This window comes from Amia ocellicauda, chromosome 12 (assembly GCF_036373705.1).
Source record: "Amia ocellicauda isolate fAmiCal2 chromosome 12, fAmiCal2.hap1, whole genome shotgun sequence".
Classification (NCBI taxonomy): Eukaryota; Metazoa; Chordata; class Actinopteri; order Amiiformes; family Amiidae; genus Amia; species Amia ocellicauda.
The window spans coordinates 27,979,425-27,996,971 of NC_089861.1; the positions used below are offsets into that span (position 1 = coordinate 27,979,425).

Here is a 17,547-nt window from a genome sequence, read left to right on the forward strand (position 1 = left end):
TTGCTGTGAGATGTTACCCCACTCTTCCACCAAGGCACTTGCAAGTTCCTGGACATTTCTGGGGGGAATGGCCCTAGCCCTCACCCTCCGATCCAACAGGTCCCAAATGTGCTCAATGGGATTGAGATCCAGGCTCTTTGCTGGCCATGGCACAACACTGACATTCCTGTCTTGCAGGAAATCACATCCAGCGAAGGTAGGTTTGCGCCCATAGGCGACGTTGTTACCGGTGTTGTCTGGTAAGGACCTGCCTTACAACAGGCCTACAAGCCCTGTCAGTTTATTGCGGACAGTCTGAGCACTGATGGAGGGATTGTGTGTTCCTGGTGTAACTTGGGCAGTTGTTGTTACCATCCTGTGCCTGTCCCGCAGGTGTGATATTGGGATGTACCGATCCTGTGCAGGTGTTGTTACACGTGGTCTGCCACTGCAAGGACAATCAGCTGTCCTTCCTGTCTCCCTGTTGTGCTGTCTTAGGCGTCTCACAGTATGGATTTTTACAAAATTATCTTTAAAATACAGTGTCCTGAAAAAGGGACATTTCTTTTTTTGCTGAGTTTATAAGTCTAATATATCTGTGTAACAGCATAGCCAGACATGGAGGGTTCAGATTAGCTGATTATTTAATATGGCACTGATATTCTCTTTAGAAAATAAAAGAACGACATCCTCCTCACAGAGGAGCCTTCAAACTCCAAGAGGAGTTTAAAAACAACAACAAAAAATCTAAATTAACAAAATAAACTAACACAAGAAAGGCAAATAAAACAAACAAGCACAGGAGTTTATGGCTAACACTCAAAGGTTCAACACTCACAGAGGTGCAGAGAGAACTTCCAAAAGAAAGCATGGGATAAAACCTGTGATCTGGGGGATTTCCCTGATATTAAGATCTGGGAGGTTAAAATTGAGTGAGGCACAGCTGTGGTGAGAGCACTGACTTCCATCTGCATCAGCATGGCAGGTGTGTCTAAATAATTCCCCTCACCACTGTTCTCATCAAAACCTGCCTCCCTGCTCTGTGTCCATATATCACACACATTGTCAACCTCTCCCTCTCCCTCTTCCTCTCCCTTGGAACTGTCCCCTCCAACTACAAAATGCCTGTAGTGACCTCCATCTTGAAAAAGTCCGGACTGGATGCCACCACAATGACTCACAACAACACAACACAGTCACTTGGTTTATTTCAGTATCGCATTTTCCGTGCTTGGTGTTCAGTGAAAATGACTGCGCTGATGTTGATTAGAAGTATGAGATTTTAACTTATTCTAAACAAGTTGTATGAGCCATATAAATGTAAGGTTTAGAGGAAAAAAAAGTAAAAGTAAAAGTAAGAAAAGAGCAAATTCTGTCATTTTGGTTTCATAATAAGAAAGGGGCAGGGCTGTGTGCATGCCTTTATATATGACGTCCCATAGCCACTGAACACAGACTGCACTGGGTACAGATTGACAAGCCGATCGGCTCGGTGCGCCTGGAAGAAACCACAGTACAGAGGATTCATTCTGCACAAAAAGGTAGCATTGAAAGGATTTGGATTGCGCTGTTTTACTGTTAAACTAACCTTTCTTGGCATCCCATTTGAACTGGATCTCTTCACCCACTGCTTTTACGACTGTTACTTGACATATGTTAAAATGCGCTGTTTTCAATAAGGAAGTGATTGAGTCCCTGCCTCAGACTTGGATCGGCTGCATTTATTAGTTTACATTGTCGAAAGTCGATAGTTTATGCATTTAATTATGACTGTATTTTTATTGAACAGGCCTAAGAAATTAAAGTTGCGTGTTGTGGTTTGAGAAAACTGCGAGAATACAGGCAGGGATGACGTCTTTACAGAGGACCGAGCTGCGTCCCAAACCACTGCCCCGGTTAACTTCACGGAATTGAACTTATTGTATGAACTGTAATGCTGTTCACATGTTTGGATCACAGCATCTGCTGAACAAATACACGAATAAATAAATAAATACATGTAAAAGTACATGTCACATGACCTCTGTCGCGGCCAGCGGGGGTGGAAATGAACCTTCGACTTGCGGGTAACGCGGGTGTGTTGCTGTGTCTTTGTACATATGAAATGATATTTAGTATGTTTAATACACAAAAACATTGCTGTAAGTTTTAGTAGACATACAATCTTGGCACGCGTTTATTTTTGTACTAAGTTAATTTTAGTTTTCTGCCATCTCATTAGAATAACATGCGAGTTTTAGTAATGTATGTGTACAACATTAATACACCAATTATACTGTGTTTTAATAAAAACTACTGTCCTATTAATGTGGACGGCGTCCGAGTCTCCTCCTATATATGTAACTGTATTATGTAAATTGGAATTTGTAATGTTTTATGCCTTGAACTGCACTGTATTTTTGTACTTTTTGTACTTTATATTGCGCTCATATTTTGTAAGTCGCCCTGCGTCTGCTAAGAGAAATAAATAAATACATAAATAATATATTAGTGCGTTTCTAAGCTTAGCGAAAATTGCAGAGCATGTTTAGGTATTGAGTCTATTATAGGCTATCCTACCAGAGAGCTTACGGAAAACTATGGTATTATTTATTTTCCTTCTCATTGTGTTTTGTTATCCTCTGTTGGTCGTTACCTGGTTGTTCATTTTGTACTGTAACTAATTCAGGCCTATGTTTCGTTTTGCATCATGCCACTTATTAAACCTGGACTTCTAGACTCCATTACTTTTTCTAACACTGGGCCATAGTGAAGATGTATTGTGAATAAAACTTGTGTAATAATATAGTATAGTGTTTCTCCAAGGAATCACGAGAGAGGAGTAAAAACCAGCAGAGTAAGAATACTCTGTCCCACACTGAACACACACACACACACACACACACACAGGTGTTGATTTCAATAAATATTATACCTCGTACGTTTAAGGTCACAGGGATTTTAAATTTGTCTTCAAACAGGCAAACGTTTAAGTTTAAGCATTAGACCTTATCTATACTGAACATGTATTGGCCTAATCTTACTGAATAGCAACAAAATGACTAAAATAAGATCTAAACTAAAATATCTCAGATATTTGTATTGGTCAGACTCGGTTCTCATTTGTTAATTAACAAGTTATTATTCATTTGTAAATTGGCAGATTTAAGCAGTCACTATTGTTTTTTTTTGGGATCAAAGATTTATGTGGGGGAGATAACAGATAACAGGTTCACAACAGTGTATCAGATCAATGTAACACAGTCATGAATGCTTTGACAATCCATTGACCATGCCTGCACTGTCCCTCCCAAACAGTTACTCTCCTGATCACTCTGGTAATGTGGTTTAGCTCTTCGATGGGTGGCTGGAATTGTGAACAGCTGATCAGTGTAGCTGGATTCCTGTGCAGAGTAAATATGTGTTGAAATTCAAGGTGTGATGCTTAATATAAATGTTAAAGTCTTTTCTTCTGCTACATAATCCCATCTTGTTCCTCAGTGACTATGGATCCATACGGTCCCTCTACCTGAAATGTGACTTGTGATATTCTGTGAACTCATTCTCCCTCTCTGTCCTGAAGCCATGGAAGAGCCCAAGCTTTTCATCAAGTTCCAAGATGATCGGCTGGTGATCAACGAGGAGGTTACGGCGTATCTCGAGCAGCTGACGAACAAGACAGAGGTGATCGCCATCGTGGGCAAGCACAGGACAGGGAAATCCTACCTGTTGTCCCGGTTCTTTGGGAGTGGTCAGGGGTTTCCTGTTGGTCACTCCAGAAAGCCCTGTACCAAAGGGATCTGGCTCTGGGCCCGACCTCACCCAACCCATTACAACATCACCCTGATCCTCCTGGACACTGAGGGACTGGATGACCATGAAGGCAAGCCGATTAATGACCAGAAGATCATTTTACTGACTGCATTGCTCTCCAGCTTTCTCCTCTACAACACTCTGAGGTGCATCGATGCCAGTGCAATGCAGGACCTCAAGTATCCTTTCTAATGGCAGCTGATCTAGACCAAGACAAGAACATCCTAATATGACAGGGCTGATTGTTAAACAAGCCTGTTACACTTATGAAAGTTTAGTAAAAGTGCTTGGACAATTGGCAGTAGTTTTCCTGCTTCACAATGGTTTTCCCTGGTTTGCATTGTAGTCTATTAAAATGTACTTTGGCAGCACCACAGGGGGGGCATAGGGGGGCCATTTGCTCCTGCACAAGCTCTCTTTGCACACCCCACTTGCACCCACCAGGGAAAAACAATTGCAAACCTGCTCCTGGTGCACATGAGTTATCACAGATGTTTTTAACCTAGAGTATACTACAGTGTATTACAGTTTATTAAGATGCCTGGCTTTCCTGCTGTTTTCAACTTCTCCTCCTGGGTCCTAGCACACGACTATTTAAAGTGTTAAAAATATAGGAGAAATACAAGATAAATGATATAATAGGGACTGTCCTGGAGAAGACCAAGGGGAGAGCTGACACCTACATAGACGTCTCGCATGGTTGATTAATGTCTGTCAACCATTTTTCTGACGTAAACACACAGAGGCGATTCAAGGGTATGTGGGGGCCCCGGGCAAAACAATTCTTGACGGCGGGGGGTGGGGGGTGCGGCGGGTGGAAATTTCTTCCGTGAGAGCGGGGGCGTCCCATTAGGTGGCCCCCCCTCAGCCCGGGGGCCTGGGCAATTGCCTAGGATGCCTACCCCTGTATACACGCAATGTATACACATATACATGCGGCACCCCTGTATACACGCAATACCTGTGAACCTTATCACAGTAGTGTCTACGAAATCAATTTATACTGATGGTTTTGTTGCCCCCAAGTGGCAGCATTAAATAATGACACTTAGAATTCAGACTTACTAGTGCTTATCCAGTCAGGAGAATCCAGATCAGCAGATTTTTTTTTTAACCATCTGATTAGTTCCAATTTCAGACAAAGCCTATATTTCAAGTTAATAAGGAGCATTTGGAGAGGTGGATGCTGAAGTCTCCCAGGAGGATGGTAGGTGAGGACAGTGAGGGGAGGGAGGAGAGAAGGAAGTCCAGTTCATCCAGGAAGGAGACGACAGTAGGAAGCATCTTATTGCCAATATTACGATTCTATAAGTGGCAGCTTTAAATAATGACATTTAGCATTCAGACTTGCTTTGATTGAGGAACAACAGTGTTCTGTCTCAGCAACTGTAACTCTTACCTAGTTTGGAGAATCCAAATCAACAGATAATTTTGTTAAGCATCAATGTGGAATTTGGCTCCACAATGTGTAAGCTGTAAAATTTTGACATGAACCAAATGAAAAACTTTGACCTTACAGCAAATTAAATACTTTTTAAAGCCACAATCTAGTATTTATAACTAAAAAGGCAATAGGTTTATATGTCATGATTTGTGGATCGGTCAAACTATTGATGTAGCCTAGGCCTTCGTATGATTAATCAAAGTGCAGGCAGAAATTCAGAGGTTTTTGTTTCCAGTCTGTGTGTGGAAGACTCTTAACTGGCTCCACAGTGCTCTGCAGCAAGTGGTGCGTGAAATTGTGGTTTCCAAGTGCTCAGATGGTGGTGGTGAACCAGCACATTATCTTCCAAACTGCTTCTGCTTCTTGATCCGCGATTACCAGTTCGTAGAGAGCGAGACGGACGAGTACCTGGAGGAGGTGCTGCAGTCCCTCAAACCAGAAATGCGGAAGAGCTTGGAGACGTGCTTCTCACGTCTGGAAGTCTGTATCCTGCCCACTCCAGTTGAGAAAAAAAAACTCCGGTAAGGCCTTTTTGCACAGACCTCTCAAAAAAGACTACTGTCTTTTCTAGATTTCGTTTATTTATTTTGTATCCAAGTTTACCCTGGTGAACATTGTTTTACTGTGGTTTTGCCCTAGCTTTACACTGTTTACCTATGTGTTCAACATGATTTAACTGCGGTTTACTACACAGGGCCACAGACATACCATGATATGCCATCATTGCATATGCATATTCCTAAGGCATGTTGACTATGGTTGACTATACAGCTTATTCATGGTAGAGTGTAGTGAAGCACAGCGCTAGCATGTTAACATCGCTCACAAATATTGTCAAAGCATGTTTACCCTTTGTTAAAGTACAACGCTTCAGTTGAAGCAACCCTTCGGATCCCAGTGAATCAGGCACCCGAGTCAGAGCTTCCAGTAACAGATGAGACTTTTCAACAGGAGACGAGCGCTCGGGAAGGAAAAATTCACAGACACCGAAGTCTGTTCGTTTATCTTCATTTATTGAAAGTTTCATATAGCCTTTTAAACATCTACAAGCAGTATTTCAAAGGAGTTTCGGGGCAGTCCCGAAACTGGATGATATCTTCTTGGCATATGTCCGGGGCACTTCCGAGACACGGGAAGCGATAATTAATATGGTATTCCTATAATTAGTTTAAGCATGGAGGCGTTAATATCAAAGACAAAGTAACAACATTTCATAAGGTTTTCTTTGTAATTAGTTCAGACATGGATGCACTGGTACCAAGGACACACTGTACTAATAAGAATTAATAAGATAGATCATTTTGGTTCGTTACCCAAAGAATTTGCCACGGCAGCAGAAATTGTTTTCATCTGCCACACAGATAAGTCTGAGCAGAGAAATCATAATAAGAGCAAAGAAATCCTAATAAGAACAAGTTTTAACTACTAACTTACTGGAAAGTTTCTTATATTTTCTAACACCCTTTGATAAATTCACTTGGGTAATGTTGCACATGGGTCATGCACAATGTCATCGAAAGCTTAAGTCTTTAAGTGTATTTTGATGTTGGCAGTAAGTGAGGGTCCTGACTCTTTTTGCTTCTCAATTTCACAGGTTGCTGCCAGAGCTGCAGCTCACAGACTTAGATGAAGACTTCCAGAAATCTCTCTCCAGGTTGATCAGCTATGTAGGTGACCTCTGCAATCCTAAAATGATTGGCAAGGAGAAGACATACTGCACGCCTGGAGGTAAAAGTGCAGATTCTGTCCATCTGGATGCTTTAATGCTTGTATAACTGTTACAGTACATGAATAGACAATACATGAATTGAGCTTTAACACTTGGATTCTGATAATTTTTGTATATGAGAATCACTTTAATCGTTCTCCTGCTTTGTTATGTTTTGCACTGTGTTGAATGTGTTTATAATGTCAGCATCATGTAATGCTGCTATTTCTATATATTAAGCCATTGTAGCCCTGGCTCGTTCTTATGTCTCCATGCTCAACAACAATGAGAGTGTGTGTTTGGAGGCTGCTGCCCAAGACCTGACCCAATCCCAGCTGGAACGAGCTTTTCTCAAGGCCAAGGAAACCTTTGAGTCAGAAGCCAAGCTTGAGAATGAGAACTTGCTAATGGAACTCCAAGAGCTGGAAGAACGTCTATCAGATGCCCATGATGCCTCGTTGAACATCTTTAAGAAATACAGCTTTTATCTCACTGACACAAGCAAAATCAACAGCAAAAGAGTGGAGCTTGAGGTGAGCAGAAGAACATCATTCTTAAATCACCCCTAAAGATCCCAGTGCTGTCATATTACATCACAAATATTTTACTGGTAAAGCAAGAATAGATGATCCCAATTTGCCTCTGAATGGGTTGTGTCTGTCATGTTGGGGTTGTAAGGGGTTTCCTGTAGCATTAACAGGTTGTGGATTGGGAATTGGCAAGGTGGTGTAGGTTACATTTATTTTTAGGGGAGCAAAGTTTACTATCTTTCTCTATGCTCATTACTATTTAATTACCAATATTCTGTGTCAGTAAAGAACATACGGTCTCTCATTACTGAGGGATATTTGGTATTCAGCTGCACCTGATGTGAGGAAAGTGTGGATTGTAATTGGAAAGACGGGAACCCAGTAAACATATTTGCTTCTGGCAGTGTTGAGATATATATAGTGGCTCTCAAAAGTATTCAGCCCCATTGAACTTTTCCACATTTCAATATGAAATCAGAATGTATTTAATCAGGAGTTTTTGCTCCTGATCAACACAGAAAATGTCCATACTGTCAAAGTGAAAAATATAATCTGCAAATTGTTCTAAACTAATTACAAATTCAAAACGGAAAATAATTAAATGCATAAGTCATCCGTGCCTTTGCTATGACACACCTGATTGATCTGTGGTGAAACCAGTTGTATTTAGAAGTCACGTAATTAGTTGAATGGAATCCATCTCTGTGCAATTAAGTGTGTCACATAATTTCAGGGAGGTCCCACAGTTGGTTATTACAAATCCTTAGTAGTCCTCCTAAAACTACATCATGAAGACGAAGGGACATTCAGTGGAAATCTGGAATAAGGTTCTTCAAAAGCACCGATCAGGTGTAGGATATAAGAACATTTCAAAGGCATTGCATTTCCCCCAGAGCACAGTAAAGTCCATTATTAAGAAATTGAGAGAATATGGCACAACTGTAAATCTACCTACATCAGGTTGTCCTCAAAAACTGAGTATTTGGGCGAGAAGAGCACTAGTCAGGGAGGCCTATGGCAACTCTAAAGGAGTTACAGTCTTCCACAGCTCAGCTGGGAGACATTGTGCATACTGCAGCAATAGCCTGGGTGCTTCAGAAAAGTGGCCTTTATGGGAGAGTGGCAAAATACCACACATCATCCTGAGAACACCATCCCTACCCTGAAGCATGGTGGTGGCTGCATCATGCTATGGGGATACTTCTCTGCATCAGGGCCTGGAAACCTTGTAAAAATAGAGGGCAAAATGGATGCAGCAAAGTACAGAGAAATCCTGGAAGAAACCCTGCAAGAGACCTTGGAATTGGGAGAAGATTCATCTTCCACCAAGACAATGACCTCAAACACACAGCCACAGCCAAACTGGAATGGCTTAAAAACAAAAAGGTCAATGTCCTGGAGTGGCCTAGTCAAAGCCTGGACCTCAATCCAATTGAGAATATGTGGAAAGAGTTGAAAATTGCTGTTTACCAAAGGTCCCCATCCAATTATCCAAAATCCTTTTTTTATTGCAAAGAAGAATGGGCAAAAAATGCTGTGTCCAGATGTGCAAAGCTGGTAGAGACTTATACACATAGACTCATGGCTGTAATTGCTGCCAAAGGTGCCTCTACCAAATACTCATGATTACTCATGCATTTAATTATTATAAATCTTTTTTGTATTTGTAATTAATTTAGAACAATTTGCAGATTGTATTTTTCACTTTGACATTATGGACATTTCCTGTGTTGATCAGTGTCAAAAACTCCTGATTAAATCCATTCTGATTTCGTGTTGTAACACAATGAATGTGTAAAATTCCAAGGGGGGTGAATTATTTTGAGAGCCTATGTTTGATTGTGTATATATACAGTGAGGGGAAAAAGTATTTGATCCCCTGCTGATTTTGTACGTTTGCCCACTGACAAATAAATTATCAGTCTATAATTTTAATGGTAGGTGTATTTTAACAGTGAGAGACAGAATAACATCATAAGAATCCAGAAAAATGCATTTCAAAAAGTTATAAATTGATTTGCATGTTAATGAGGGAAATAAGTATTTGATCCCCTATCAATCAGCAAGATTTCTGGCTCCCAGGTGTCTTTTATACAGGTAACGAGCTGAGATTAGGAGCACTCTCTTAAAGGGAGTGCTCCTAATCTCAGCTCGTAACCTGTATAAAAGACACCTGTCCACAGAAGCAATCAATCAATCAGATTCCAAACTCTCCACCATGGCCAAGACCAAAGAGCTGTCCAAGGATGTCAGGGACAAGATTGTAGACCTACACAAGGCTGGAATGGACTACAAGACCATCACCAAGCAGCTTGTTGAGAAGGTGACAACAGTTGGTGTGATTATTCACAAATTAAAGAAACACAAAATAACTGTCAGTCTCCCTCGGTCTGGGGCTCCATGCAAGATCTCACCTCGTGGAGTTTCAGTGATCATGAGAACGGTGAGGAATCAGCCCAGAACTACAAGGGAGGATCTTGTTAATGATCTCAAGGCAGCTGGGACCATATTCCCCATGAAAACGATTGGTAACACACTACGCCGTGAAGGACTGAAATCCTGCAGCGCCCGCAAGGCCCCCCTGCTCAAGAAAGCACATGTACAGGCCTGTCTGAAGTTTGCCAACATCTGAATGATTCAGAGGAGAACTGGGTGAAAGTGTTGTGGTCAGATGAGACCAAAATCGAGCTCTTTGGCATCAACTCAACTCAACGTGTTTGGAGGAGGAGGAATGACCCCAAGAACACCATCCCCACTGTCAAACATGGAGGTGGAAACATTATGCTTTGGGGGTGTTTTTCTGCTAAGGGGACAGGACAACTGCACCGCATCAAAGGGACGATGGACGGGGCCATGTACCATCAAATCTTGGGTGAGAACCTCCTTCCCTCAGCCAGGGCATTGAAAATGGGTCGTGGATGGGTATTCCAGCGTGACAATGACCCAAAACACACAGCCAAGGCAACAAAGCAGTGGCTCAAGAAGAAGCACATTAAGGTCCTGGAGTGGCCTAGCCAGTCTCCAGACCTTAATCCCATAGAAAATCTGTCGAGGGAGCTGAAGATTCGAGTTGCCAAACGTCAGCCTCCAAACCTTAATGACTTGGAGAGGATCTGCAAAGAGGAGTGGGACAAAATCCCTCCTGAGATGTGTGCAAACCTGGTGGCCAACTACAAGAAACATCTGACCTCTGTGATTGCCAACAAGGTTTTTGCCACCAAGTACTAAGTCGAAGGGGTCAAATACTTATTTCACTCAGTAACATGCAAGTCAATTTATAACTTTTTTGAAATGCGTTTTTCTGGATTGTTTTGTTGTTATTCTGTCTCTCACTGTTAAAATACACCTACCATTAAAATTATAGACTGATAATTTCTTTGTCAGTGGACAAACGTACAAAATCAGCAGGGGATCAAATACTTTTTTCCCTCACTGTATATATATATATATATATATATATATATTATATATATATATATATTATATATATATATATATATAGAAAGTGAAACGTGTATTAACATTCTCTGCTGCATGCACAGCAATGCATATTTTATATGCATTTCTTCAATTTAAATTCGTTTTTAATTCTCTCTGTTTTGTGGTCGGTTTTTTCTCAGGAATGTAGATAAATGCTATCAAATGACATTGTTTTACAATATTGTGACATCCCCTGGAGACAACAAATCCTGTATTGTTATCTGATTCTGTCTTCAATTTATGAAAATGTGGCAACATCATTCTTTGGTTAGAATGATTTCTATTATGTATACTAACTGCTGAGTTCTGGCTCAGACTCTGCTGGGCAACCTGAAGAATGGCCGTGTGGAGGAGGTGTCAAAATTGAAGTGCTGGGAGAAGATTGAAGCACTAAAGATGAAGCACGGATTGACTTCCTGCTTTGACTGCAGAGGCCTTCATGCCTTCACCGAAATGAAGAAGAGGATTGAGGATTTTAATGAGGAATACTTTGCTCTTCAAGGTGAGCCACAACTGGCCATAACATCCTGAATTGGCAACAATGGTCAAACTAGCAAATAGCCACCCACTACGATGTGTCCAATCATGGCCCAGCTCTGGTCTCCAGTCCATTAGATTTTGAGGTCTTTCATTGAAATTAAGAAACAAATAAATGCAACTATGTAGGGAAACTGATGGAAAGTAAACCAGAGGACCATAAGCTCGCTGGCTGTGTTTAGAAGCCGGTTTCAGTCATGCAAGATGTCATGCTTTACATGACAAATTGAAATTGATTAAATGGCTGAATTAAACAGAGGTTCAGGCTATGGTAGACATTCACAACAGTGTCTTTCGAAAAAGGCAGACAATTGAAAATTCTACATAGAATACAAAGCTTTCAGAAACAAATGGATTTCCAAATTATCTCAGAAAAGAAATGATATTAAAAGAATTAAATATCACAGACCTGTTGTGATATTCCTTTTCATACAAAGGTAGTGGCCTTGTGTCAGATAAGTGTTTCCTGTATGCATATTTGTTGGTAGATGAATGATGTTTATTTAATTAAAACATGTAAGTATTCAAGGAAAAACCCAGTGAATCCTTTCATGTAATTACACCTAATCTAATCCAATGTGTCTTTTTAGGTCTGGGGCCAAGCAAGGTAGCTTCCTATGTAAAATTCTGCAGGCCGTTCTTTGATGATCTTCTAAGAAAAGCATTTCAGGTATATGTTCTCTATTCCCAGTGACATGACATTTGAAAAGGTGACTGAGTGATTACTGTAGGTTTTCTTTTTCTAAATGAATGCAAGGTGATGATCACCTGAATGGATGCCTTCTTATTCATTGTACCTAGCGCATGCCTCTGGTAACAAGTGTTTAAAGCTGAATCAGAAATAACACAATATTATGCATGAAAATCACACAATTATGTATTGAAACTGCTGTCCTGAATGATGTTATATAGACTTGTATCAAATGAAAAATGTACCAATTTCCAATTCCACTTACAATGCTTAATTGGGTCTTTTTTCAAGACTTAATTAGTATTTCATGCAGTCTCACCATCAAGTGCAGCGTTTGCTCATTTACACTTGGTAGAACTGTAACGGTTTTTATTTGGTCTTGGTCATAATTCCTACAGAATGTATTCTGAGTTTTTTGATCGGGTGGTAGGTCTCTGTGAAATTCAAGGGGAATTTGGGAAATCTTAAGAAATCAAAGATGCTACATGAATAAAACCAATTTGAATAAAACATCAACTGCTGACTCATTTCAGTCCCCACTGATAAGTAGATATAAGGCCATTCTACATTCAAGGATAAAGCTTAACTACAGATTCTGCTATAACAGAGCCTTGTTTTAGCATATTATTATTTTAAATTTCTTGGCAGATGCCCATACCAATGTGTGATACACGTTTCACAAAATTACAAACCTATTACAAAAAGAGCAACAAACCAAAAACAAACAGGATATATCAACCAGTAATTCAAGTGATGATAACTCTTGACTAATGTTTTGAAATGGTTCATGGTGAGTTTCACAGGGCACTGGTTTCACTGGGGTGATTGTAACAGGTGTGTCTTTTACCCAACAGGAAATGATCAGATCCATGGAAAGCCAGTACTTGGACAAGAGGAGGGTCATTGAAGACTTGCTGAAGGAGATGGAAGCCATTGCAGATTGGATGGACTTTACTCACAAGGGCACCACCATAGGCGGTATCACAGGAAGTTCTGTGGCGGCAGCCGGGTCCATTCTGACCATCGTTGGCTTGGCGCTGATGCCTGTCACCTTCGGGACCTCGTTAATAATCAGCGGGGTCGGGGCGGGAATTGGCGTAGCTGGCGGCATCACGGCATTCTCTTCTGACGTTGGGAGACACATCAAGAACAAGCAATACAAGGAAGAGCTGGAAGCTAAGGTACAGAGCATTGAAATAGACTTTGACAATCTGAAGGAGTCCATCGAAACCGTCTGCCAGACACTGTCGCAGTTGCAGGAGGAGGTCAGCGGCATGTCGGTGTTACCGGGGGGAGTGGGCATACTGACCAGCGTTTTTTCCCTCGCCCGGGCAGTTAGTCTGCTTGATGATGTCATCGCTTTGGGAGCCAACGCTGCAGCCAGGGTCACAGCAGTGGTGGGCGGCTTACTTGCTGGCATCGCCCTGATTATGGATATGTTCAACATTATCCGCAAGGCCAAAGATCTGCATGCAGGGTGCAAGACTGAAGCTGCCAAAGAGGTCCGCAACAAAGTCAAGGAGATTCAGTTCAACCTTGATGAGATCGGAAACTTCATTTCCAATTTTAAAAGTATGGGAGATAAACAACTTCTCCATTGAAGTCACTTCTGAAGCATATGGACCTTCTTCCAAACTGTCCATGGACTTGCCAGATTAACACAATGCAGTGATCAGCCAATTAGCAGAATTACATTGTAATGAAGTGGACAAATACAGTGAGGGAAAAAAGTATTTGATCCCCTGTTGATTTTGTACGTTTGCCCACTGACAAAGAAATGATCAGTCTATAATTTTAATGGTAGGTGTATTTTAACAGTGAGAGACAGAATAACAACAAAAAAATCCAGAAAAACGCATTTCAAAAAAGTTATAAATTGATTTGCATGTTAAAGAGGGAAATACGTATTTGACCCCTTCGACTTAGTACTTGGTAGCAAAACCCTTGTTGGCAATCACAGAGGTCAGACATTTCTTGTAGTTCAGGAGGGATTTTGTCCCACTCCTCTTTGCAGATCCTCTCCAAGTCATTAAGGTTTCGAGGCTGACGTTTGGCAACTCGAACCTTCAGCTCCCTCCACAGATTTTCTATGGGATTAAGGTCTGGAGACTGGCTAGGCCACTCCAGGACCTTAATGTGCTTCTTCTTGAACCACTCCTTTGTTGCCTTTTGTTGTTATTCTGTTATTCTGTTATTTTGTTGTTATTCTGTCTCTCACTGTTAAAATACACCTACTATTAAAATTATAAACTGATCATTTCTTTGTCAGTGGGCAAATGTACAAAATCAGCAGGGGATCAAATACTTTTTTCCCTCACTGTATGGTGTAGGAATGAAGGGGTTGTTGTTAAATAACATTATAGCATTAAATGGACAAAACTTCATTTGAGTGACAGAATTCACAAATAAAATATCTTTTGCATTGTTAGGCAAAATGGAAAAACATAAAGAAAATGTGTTGTATCAGTGCTGGCAATATGATTGTAATTTGAGAGGTGGACCTCTGAAATGTGCAGACAACATTGCCGTGCTGGAATAGGAGAACATTAACAACACCCTGTGGTCAGGCCAATGTTGCAGCAACATTTTTCTCATGCCATGTGAGACAGGCAAGCAGGCATTAGATACTTTTACATTTCAGGAGGAGCTGAATCCTTGCTGAGAAAAATAAAGTCCCGTTCAGCATTTCAATGTGAGCACAAATCAAGGTCCAAAAACAAGAAACGGAAGTGAATGTAACCTGTCTGCCTTCATTGTTTACTTGATATTTTTCCGTAGGGGTATTCATGACCAGTCCAGTCGCAATTAAATTAATCTTCCAGTCCTCCCATCCCCCATTCACCAACTCCTGCAGATTAGGTTTCTTCTGCCTTCAGTTATCAGTCGAGTGCTTCATTGTACTCATAAACGTACTAACAATGGAAAACAAAACTCACCACTCCATTCATTGCCTTACTGTTCTCTGCATAAATCCCATGTTTTTCCTCTTTTGTTGAATCAAATTGCTGCTTCAACTTGCTGCTTGTTGCTTATAGATTTCCTCTGAAGTATATTTCTCAGAAGGAATGAGGTTAACTTCTTCATTAAGCCTTAATGTGCCACATTCATATCATTCGGTTCTGAGCAGTCTTTTGTGTTACTTAATGTTCAATGAACTGCAACTTAAAAGCATAACTGGAGAACAATTAATTAAAATAAAAGTACATTTCAACTATAGGACCTGCGGCACTTTTATTTTCTGCTTTAAACACTTGTGATCCTGTGTTAATCATAATGGAATGGTGTAATTATTGTTAAATGACAATGACAGCAAAATAAGTTAAATACTAAACAGAATATTATTTCCAGTCAATCTGTATAACAGTTTAACTGAAACTCATATTATCACCACACAGTCAAATCAAAGGTGTGCAATAATCATTTATTGGTGACAATGAATGTGAAACTAATATAATTTGATTATATTCATAAAATGTTACATTAAGCTTGTGTTGAATAGCAGGAAATGAACATATAATACCCAGTGCTCCTCCCAGGTAAGAAAGTTTACTAGAGAGAGGAGGTCATTCGACCCATCGTGCTCATTTGGTGTCCATTAAAAACTGAGTGCTTCAAGAATCCTATCCAGTCCATTTTAAAATGTTCCCAAATTTTCAGCTTCAACCACATCGCTGGGGAGTTTGTTCCAGATTGTGACGACTCTCTGTGTGAAGAAGTGTCTCCCGTTTTCCATCTTGAATTATTATTATTATTATTATTATTATTATTATTATTATTATTATTTCTTGGCAGACACCCTTATCCAGGGCGACTTATAATATAAGTGCAATACCATTCAGTACAAGTCAGCAAACGTTACAAATTCAAATTTACATTATACAATTCAATTCAAAGCATAATAAATTGTACACCATTCAATTTACATAAGTAAATACATTACGTGAGGTCATATATCCTGGAAAGTAAAAGCTAAATGCTGTCAAGATGTTAGGTCACAGTCAAGGGCTACGGGAAAGGGAGCAAGGGGGAAATCAATAATACAAGTATTAGTAACGCAAGAAGCCTGGTAAAATGTTGTGAAGTGCTATCTTACAGGAGAGTAAAAGGACTAATATTACAAGTACTGTCTGAAAAGATGCGTCGAGTAAGCGCCAGAATGAGGTCAAGGTCTCTGCTGTTTTGACTTCAGTGGGAAGGTCGTTCCACCATTTAGGGGCCAGGGATGAGAAGGAGCGGGCTGTGGAGGAGTGGTCTGGAGTGGATGGACGAGGGAGACGAGGGTCTGAAGGTAGCTTGGTGCAGTGTGGTCCAGACAGCGGTAGGTGAGGGTCAGTAAATTGAACTTAATTAGGAGGGAGTTGCAGTAGTCCAGGCGGGAGAGGACCAGTGACTGGACGAGCAGCTGAGTCGAGTAGTTGGTGAGGAAGAGACAGATTCGGCGTATGTTGCTCAGGAAGAATCTACAGGTGCGTGTCAGCGTGGTGATGTGCTGGGTGTAGGAGAGCGCAGGATCGAGGGTGACTCCTAGATTTTTAGCGGAAGAAGAAGGAGAGAGTGTGGTGGATTCCAAGGGGATTGAGATGAAGAGATCAGCAGAAGGTGAGGAAGAGTGGGTGAAAAAGAGGAGATCCGATTTGGAGAGGTTGAGCTTGAGGTGGTGCAAGTGCATCAGATAGCAGACAAACAGGAAGAGATTAAGAGGAGATGAGAGGGTCAGAAGTGGGAAAAGACAGGAAGATCTGGGCCTCATCATTGTAGAAGTGGAAAGAGAAACCATGGGATGCGATGAGGGGGCCCAGGGAGCAAGTGTAGAGAGAGAACAGGACGGGGCCCAGGATGGAGCCTTGGGGAGAGGTTGGGGGATGGATGAGGAACCTCGTCACGTCACTTGGTAGGTCCGGTCATTGAGGTAGGAGGAAAACCAGGTGAGAGCAGTCCCAGAGATTCCAAGGTCAGCGAGGCAGGAGAGGAGGATGGAGTGATTGACAGTGTCAAATGCTGATCAAGGAGGATGAGGACGGAGGAGAGGGAGGCTGCTCAAAGCACAGTTGAGGGAGTCAATGACTGCCAGGAGAGCCGTCTCAGTGGACTGAGTTGTGCGGAAACCAGATAGCAGAGGATCAAGGAGTGATTGTTGGGACAGAAAGGCAGAGAGCTGATGGTGGACCATCCGCTCGAGAGTCTTTGAGAGGAAGGGGAGTAGGGAGACAGGGCAGTAGTTCTGAGGAGAGGTGGCATCAAGGGTTGGTTTCTTGAGGAGTGGGATGACAGCAGCTTTTTTAAATGCAGAGGGGAAACAGCCAGAGATTACGGCGGAAGGTGACAGAGGGAGTGGGTGGGTCGGGGAGGGAGGGGAGGGAAAAGGAGAATGAAGGAGATTAAGTGG

General features: G+C 41.3%; 1 protein-coding gene across 1 annotated transcript; it reads left to right on the forward strand.

Moving 5' to 3' along the window:
• Window positions 1–1,410: 1,410 nt before the first annotated feature.
• Window positions 1,411–15,377, forward strand: LOC136764835 (guanylate-binding protein 2). The gene is made up of 8 exons (XM_066719168.1): window positions 1,411–1,520; window positions 3,542–3,950; window positions 5,485–5,736; window positions 6,810–6,943; window positions 7,164–7,456; window positions 11,249–11,435; window positions 12,061–12,140; window positions 13,016–15,377. The coding sequence occupies exons 2-8, from the start codon at window positions 3,544–3,546 to the stop codon at window positions 13,760–13,762; spliced, it is 2,100 nt and encodes a 699-aa protein (XP_066575265.1). The 5' UTR covers window positions 1,411–1,520; window positions 3,542–3,543; the 3' UTR covers window positions 13,763–15,377.
• The last annotated feature ends 2,170 nt before the right edge of the window (window positions 15,378–17,547 follow it).

Excerpts from the sequence above, each read along its gene's own strand:
- LOC136764835 (XM_066719168.1), top strand. The coding sequence starts at position 3,544 with ATGGAAGAGCCCAAGCTTTTCATCAAGTTCCAAGATGATCGGCTGGTG. Across the intron at positions 7,457-11,248 it reads GCAAAAGAGTGGAGCTTGAG|ACTCTGCTGGGCAACCTGAA; the intron begins GTGAGCAGAAGA and ends GTTCTGGCTCAG. Across the intron at positions 12,141-13,015 it reads TTCTAAGAAAAGCATTTCAG|GAAATGATCAGATCCATGGA; the intron begins GTATATGTTCTC and ends TTTACCCAACAG.